The 7,196-nt window shown below is 35.6% G+C and overlaps 1 protein-coding gene across 4 annotated transcripts in view; it reads left to right on the forward strand.

The window, feature by feature from the left end:
- TBC1D19 (TBC1 domain family member 19) overlaps positions 1–3,609 on the forward strand; it is a 207,030-nt gene extending 203,421 nt beyond the window's left edge. For all 4 annotated transcript variants that reach the window (XM_077136549.1, XM_077136550.1, XM_077136551.1 and 1 more), the window contains 2 exons: positions 2,228–2,298; positions 3,312–3,609. In XM_077136549.1, coding sequence (XP_076992664.1) covers positions 2,228–2,298; positions 3,312–3,386 — 146 coding nt within the window. In that variant the 3' untranslated portion in view covers positions 3,387–3,609. The remainder of the gene's footprint in view (positions 1–2,227; positions 2,299–3,311) is intronic.
- The last annotated feature ends 3,587 nt before the right edge of the window (positions 3,610–7,196 follow it).

Here is a 7,196-nt window from a genome sequence, read left to right on the forward strand (position 1 = left end):
CATGGAGCAGATAGAAAGGAAATTCTGTGATGTGACACCAAGATAAATAAAGGTTATAAACATAAGCATTTTGGATGTTGAGGTCAGTCAGTGAACTTCTGTTTTACTCCCACCCCATCTACCTCTGGAAAAACAATTTCCCACCTTGTAAAACTCTTTCCTGTGACAACAGAAAATTTGGCTAGTCCGTTAAGCTTTTATTAACTCTGTCAATATGCACAAAAAAAGGAAGTAATGATCATATTTCTTAGCCTCTAAAATGTCTTCACTATACAAAATATGATTTCAGATATTGGAAAGAAGTTGCCAATCCACAGAAATTTTTTTTTCGGCTTTTAAAAAGCTAATTAATAAGTTACAAGCTTATAGTTCTAAGGTTGTAAAAATGTTCAAATTAAGGCAAGGCTATACTAATGTCCAAACTAAGGCATCCAGGGAAAGATACCTTGGCTCAAGAAGGTCGATGACATTCAGGGTTACTCTCTCAGCTGGAAAGGCACATGGTGACATCTGCTAGCTTTCTCTCCAAGCTTCTCATAGAAATGGTTTTCATTTGATATTCTTGTAAACCTGAAGCTTTGTCACTTTAAAGTACTTAAATTTTTTCCTTTTCAATTAAAGAGTCGATTCTTTGTCCCAGATCTCTTGTATTCCTTGTTATTTTTTTAATAACACTGCTGACTTGAATTTTTTAATTTTGTTTGGCCACTATCATCTTTTCTTTTTCTCCAGAATATTCCTATCTAACTTTTCTAATGCTTTTTTGCCAGACTGTGCAAATTCTGTTGTCACTTAGAAAAATGTCTGTCTCTCAGTCACTGATTGCACTCTGCCTTTATCTGAGGAAATTAAGAGGGCTGCCTCCTGACTTCTACTCCTCAGGTTTTACCACCTATCAAAATGCAGGATGTCCAGGCATCATCCTTTGTTCCATCTTTGAAAAACCATTCTGAGGGACACCAGAGAAGATGAGTCTCAGGACCATTCACAAATGTCAGGGATGAGTCATTAGTGCTTACCTTCAATCTCAGTAATGTCATCACATAGGAAACACAGGCTCCAGAGTCAGGTTGAATATTGTTTCCACTAAGTTCTCCTTGTGTGACTCTGAGTATGTCAGCCAAACTTACTGTGCCTCAGTTTCTACTTTAGTAACATGGGACTAATAGTACTTAACTCCTAGGGTTAGTGTGAGATTTAATTTACTATAATTATTATTATTCTATTGTAAAAATGTTTTCAATATATTTGTGCAATATACCTAAAAATGAGTCTTCCAGATAATTTTGAAGATTCCTTACCGTTAATTCCCTATACTTCAAGGTAGTGCACTACCACTAGTAATGAAAAAAAGGGTGGGGGGGGCAAAGTCAAGAGCCATGTCTAGCCAGTACTATCTCCTCATCAGGGCCATCTGCCTCTTTCATGGGTGCATCCGTTGTTCATGATGACTCAGTCCTCACATGAAGTTGTATGGTAGTTTTATATTAAGTATTAGATGTTATCATTACTCTCTTTTCATATCCATCTGTAGAACAGAATGCAAATGTTGTTTTCAACTTAATATATGTTATTGACCTTAAAGATGTCCCATAATGTATTTTTTTCTCAAAGTTTCAACTTCTTTCTCCTATAGCCAACATTAATGTCAGTGTCGGGATCAATCCTACAGCAGCCTTCCCCACAGACACTTGCTTGTGACATTCTTAAGAAAGTCAATGCTGAGTATAAAAATATAAATATAACAATATTAAAATATGTTAAGAAAAGCCTTCATTGCCAGATTTCTATCAGGTAGCCTCTTTGATACATATGAAACATGATCTAATATATTTAAAATTTCAGTCACCATATTTTCAGAAGCCCCTCTGTTGCATAGGTAAAAAACACCTGCACCAATCAACCTTAATTTATGGCTATTATTAGATTTTCAAGCCCATTTTAAAACAAATAATTTAAGTTATAAGTATGAAGGAAACTATTTTTATTCTAAACCATTAGACATTTTTTCCCAAAAAATGTGAGATTCAGTTTGTCTAGCCAACAGGCACCGTTTTTAAGGAGTAGACAATTTCCATTCATCACAAGACCATAACCAAGAAAGTGGGTGTGCAATAGTGTAAAGCAACTGGCCCGAGCTTTCATAGTTGCTTGTGGGCATAGCAGTAAAATGTGTTGGGCTGATGAGTAGGCGCGAGCAGTTGAAATAGTGTGCATTCTTTTCCAGTCCTGGCAGCTGCTGTGTTTGCTTTCCGAGCAGTGAACCTGATGGAGGTGACATCACTGGCTGCAGCTGAAGTAAGGATAAGTTTCACTCTGATGGGATGGAAATAGTTCCTGAGAGATTGCCAGCCGCAGGCACTTTATTCTCAGATGCATAAGACACATATTACTTGTAGCCTAATTTTTTAAGTTGGGTAAAACCTGTAAGTTCTAAGCTAAGGAACAGCAAGTATTCAATTCAAATTCCTTCAGTACTTGAAAACAATCTTATTGTGAAAGGAGTCATAAACAAGATTGTTATAGAAGACCATTATAAACATTATAGGAAACTAGATATCTAGTCATTTTAATAGAAACTATCAGAGTTAATGTTGCATTCTCTGCTTATTGACCATTTTCTGTGAGTTATGCTCACGGAAGCATAACTTCCAGAACCATATTTGGATGATATAGTAAAAATATGTAGGCTAAAGATATGTTGGTTATTTTTAATTGTGCTAATTATTTAAAGCTTATTTATTTTCAGTGGCATAATTTGCACCTGAAATATGGTTCAATTAAATAGTAGCTTACCATATTACTCTGTTATCTTTCATAGAAATGTAAATTGTATCCTTAAAATAGCAGCCTGCATTCTTTGTTTAAAAGGAAGAGGATGTTTATGCATCTTGCAATGGAATAAACATTTGTTCCATCTCAGAATGATTTCCTGAAGTCAGTTATTCCTCATACTAGTATAAGGGGACTAGGATTCGTAGTGTAGGTTTATTTATAGAAGCAAGTTGAAATGTTAGACCTCTTATAAACTCATGCTACCTTGTATATTTGAAGAAGGCTCAAGGCTAAACTCTAGGTTATTTTCTACTGTACTTTATAGCACTTTGCACATGGATTAACCTTAAGAAATTAAGAAAAGAGAAGAAAAGTCATAGTTTAGTACAAAGATTTATGACAGATCTGAAGAACTTAGCATGTGTATTAATGGCAGAATTATATTGTAATGGTGTGTCTCTTGTCACTTATTTTTTAGACTTCACTTTGCTAATTAGAATTCTGATATTAATAATTCTTTTTGTTTTTTGTTTCAGGCAGTTCTTGCTGACCTTTCCACTTTAAAAGTTATGCCTCTTCTTCAAATTTTTCTGTTTGCCACTGTCACCTGATCTTCTTCAAAGTCACTGACAATACATCTAGTTTTTCATTTGAAACTAATCATGAACTATGCAAATTCTGCATAAAACCAAAATTAACCTTTGCATATAAGCCAATAAAGATCATGTTCCCTCCATGTTAAACCTTAGTAGTTTTTCACTTTTTGAAATAAAAACTGCATACCAAATATTGCACTGCATGCTGCTGATTTTCAAGAGAGAAGCAATAGATATAACTTATATCTATTATAACTTATATGCTAAATTGAGCATCCTGTGTATCTGATCCTGACTTGTAAACGGCATGTAATAATATATGCAATAGGAACTGAAGATACTGTAATAAACTTGAAGAGGTAATGTAGCTTCTGGGACAATTCTCTTATGTCAGTTTGTAAATTTATCTCTAGATAATGTATTATTTCATCCTATCAATTGCTCTCCCCTCAGAGCTGTGGGTGGAGGTTGGAGATGTATAATATGGGATGGGAGGTATTGGGGAATGGAGGGGAAACTTGAAAAAGATAACGTTTTTAAGTTGGAATTCAAATGTACTTTGATGTTTTTAGCAACTTTTCTCCTACGAGGGGTCTTTTAGATCCCTAATTTATTTCTCCTCTAAAGATCTCTACTGGGAATGTCAAATACAGTTGTCTCCATAGAACAGTTATTTTGTTCTGTACTCTGAGAAAAGTCAGAAAATTTGGGGGTGATCCCTTCAAATTTCCCAATTCCATCTCTTGGTTAGAAGACTTGACACTCTGTTACTTTGAAAATATACAAAGAGGACATCCAAGGGAATGAAGAATCAAAACCATATCCCCTTTTGCTGGGCTTAATGAGATTTACTTCTAGGGCAGAGCAGCTGACAGAGACTAGAAGTAGTTACTAGACATTCATTAGGAATAATGCAAGGGATCAATTTTATTTTGGTCTTCATTAGAAATAAAGGATCTTATTATATGATACTTTCTAAAACCCTACCATTTCTGTAACATGAATTAATACTATGTGAAGAAAAGTCCAAAAACCATTGACTTTTGATTTTAGACTCAAGTCGTTTCATTTCATTTCATCAAAACTCTAAATCAATAGATTTATACTTATGAGTTGCCTAGAATTTTATTGAGTTTTATTCAAATGTATTTAATGAGAGTTTTATTTAGAGAGTGTATATCAGAAAATATATGATGTTTAGCACAAGACTGCAAGTGTGGTGGAGTTTAGTATAGTTATTAATTTGAAAATCTATATTGCATGCTTTTTATTCATCAGGCACTTGGTTACTTACTAAGGACTAAATAATTCATTCTGCAGTTGATTCTTAATGAACCCTGTTTTGTTGCTTTTAAAGGTAATACAGTTGTAATTGCATAATTTGCCATTCTGTGTATAGAAATGTACATTCATTGAAAGGACGAGCACACACCTCCTTCTCCCACCCTGAAAAAGTGACAAAAATGTTTGGAGGAGAGAAGTTTTAGGTGATTAAGGTCATACATTAATGCATACAGATATGCCCATCCATGACTTTCTTTAGGAGATAATCAGAAGCGTTTTTAGAAGAGGCAATGTAGTAAACTAGACAATTACAAACTCTAGACTGGGGAGTTCTGGTTCTCACATCAAGATTTTCGATGATTTAATCTCTCATCCATATTTTTTTGAAGGAGAGGATGGTAGGAAATTATTTTATCTACTCAGTTTACCTTGCAGGATTGTGCAGGACTAAATGAGAAAATATATTTGAAAGTGATTTTTTTGAACTGCAAATATAAGGTGTCATTGGTAGTTTTAAATATGCTATTTTAAGGTCAAGCAATAAAGGATAATACATAAAGAATGTCCAACTTCACTAGCATTTGTATAGTTTAGCATTATATAGTTTTCCCAATATGAGACTATGTCTCTAAAAATGGATCAGACCATGAAGAGCAGATCCTTTCATTTCCAACAGGTGGCTCCAGACAGTAGTTCTGAATGTGAATCCCAAAGCAAAACCTGGCAGGCTGCCACACAATTGGCTGCTGCCACAAACTCCTCTTTGCTACGTGCTGCTCTTGTCTGCTTGTTAAAATAGTGTACTGAGGGCAGTCAGGCTCATTAAGAACTTTGTCTTTAACCACCTCACACTACCTCACTTATCTTTGTCATGTACCCTCCCAAGCCATCCCTAACCAAACCCTGTAACCCACTCCACATCTGCTCTGCCAGTGATCACAAGGATCACAAAGCTAGTTCTTCTAGCTTTGGCCATTGTTACTGATGGTGGAATCGCCTTATTGAGACAGTTTGCATTTGGCTCTTCTGAATTTCAAGTCACCCACTGATGCAGGAAAGAATTTATTGAACAATCTTTTCTCAGACTGTTTTGGTAATACAATGTCCTGGCTAACTGAAATTTCCAGCTTGACTTAACTGTGCAGCACTCCCTGACACTCATCATATGCTCTCCTGCCTATTTCACAGGGACTATATGGCCATTCGATTTAAATTCCCTCTACCTCAAAGCCTAGCTTTATCTACCCACACTTATCTCCTTCTTTCTTGCCTCATGAAGTGTTTAATCTATTCCTACAGTTTTCTAAATACAGGTTTGATTGTATTACTTCTCTGTTTCAAAATTTGAACAACTTCCATTGCTTAAAGGGTAAAGTCCAGGCTCTAGCATGGCAGGAAAGAACTCGTCACAGCTCAGTCTTTCCATTCTTCTACTCCCACACTGATCCATTATCCTATACTTCCACATTGCCAGATTCATGCCCATTCCTCAACCAGCCATGACGTGTATTTTTGTCTCTGACAGCAAGACCTTCCCCATTTTTCAATGCCCTGTGAAAAAATATCTCCTGTCTTGTGAAAATATCCTGGAGCCTGTAAAACAGATTAAATTATTTTCTTCTCTTTGCTCTCATAAAGCTGTTCATACACTAATATAGTGCTTACAATATAGAGTGATAGTTTTTTATATACATATTCTGATTCTTTAGTCATTATTTTCTAGTCAACTTTCATTGACTAGTTTTCTAGATATGGAAAACACATGAAGAAATTTGTCCATGTATGTTTTTATCCCCTGACTCACACCAAAAATTGTTGGGATCTGCTTTTCTTCAAAACATCATGTTGGATCTGTAGCTATTGCAACCTTGTAATGGAGAGAATAAAAAGCTGCCCTGTTGAGGTTATTGATCCCCAGATCACACTCCACCAGTCAACCCCTGGACCACTTAGTTATATGAGGCAGAAGATTCTCTTTTTGGCAGCAACAGAATCCTAACCGGTAGTAGTCAGTTTTACCTTTTGGGGGATCCACTATAACATGGGTTTCACTATTTGGTACAGAAGTCTGTCTATACATGATCAAACTAGATGAATGTTTTTTAGTTTTTGAAAATCGAAGACACAACCTTTACCTTAGAAGGATGAATTCTTTGTTCTAGACATATTGAATTACCTGAAGTTCCTTAAACACATGTTATGTCTCTTTCTTATGGCCCTTTGCCTAAACACCTCCCTGTGCTTGGAATGCCTTCTCTTCTCTCTTTTTACCTAACTCTTACTTGTACCTCAAAATTCAACTCAGGTGTTGTGTCATCAGGAAAGACTGCTTCCCCTTGAAGTCCTCATATGAAATATACATAAAGTATCACAATCATGTTAGTTTTTCTTTTCCACTAGACTCGACTCCTTTGAGCAAAAATGATTTATTTTTCAGTTTTATAATTCTAGGACCTAGCATAGTGCTTGCCTCATGGTAGGCTGTAATAAATGTTCATTGAATGAACAGATGAAGTCATCTAATCTAATTCACTGATGGAG

The sequence above is a fragment of the Tamandua tetradactyla genome, chromosome 19, assembly GCF_023851605.1.
Source record: "Tamandua tetradactyla isolate mTamTet1 chromosome 19, mTamTet1.pri, whole genome shotgun sequence".
Classification (NCBI taxonomy): Eukaryota; Metazoa; Chordata; class Mammalia; order Pilosa; family Myrmecophagidae; genus Tamandua; species Tamandua tetradactyla.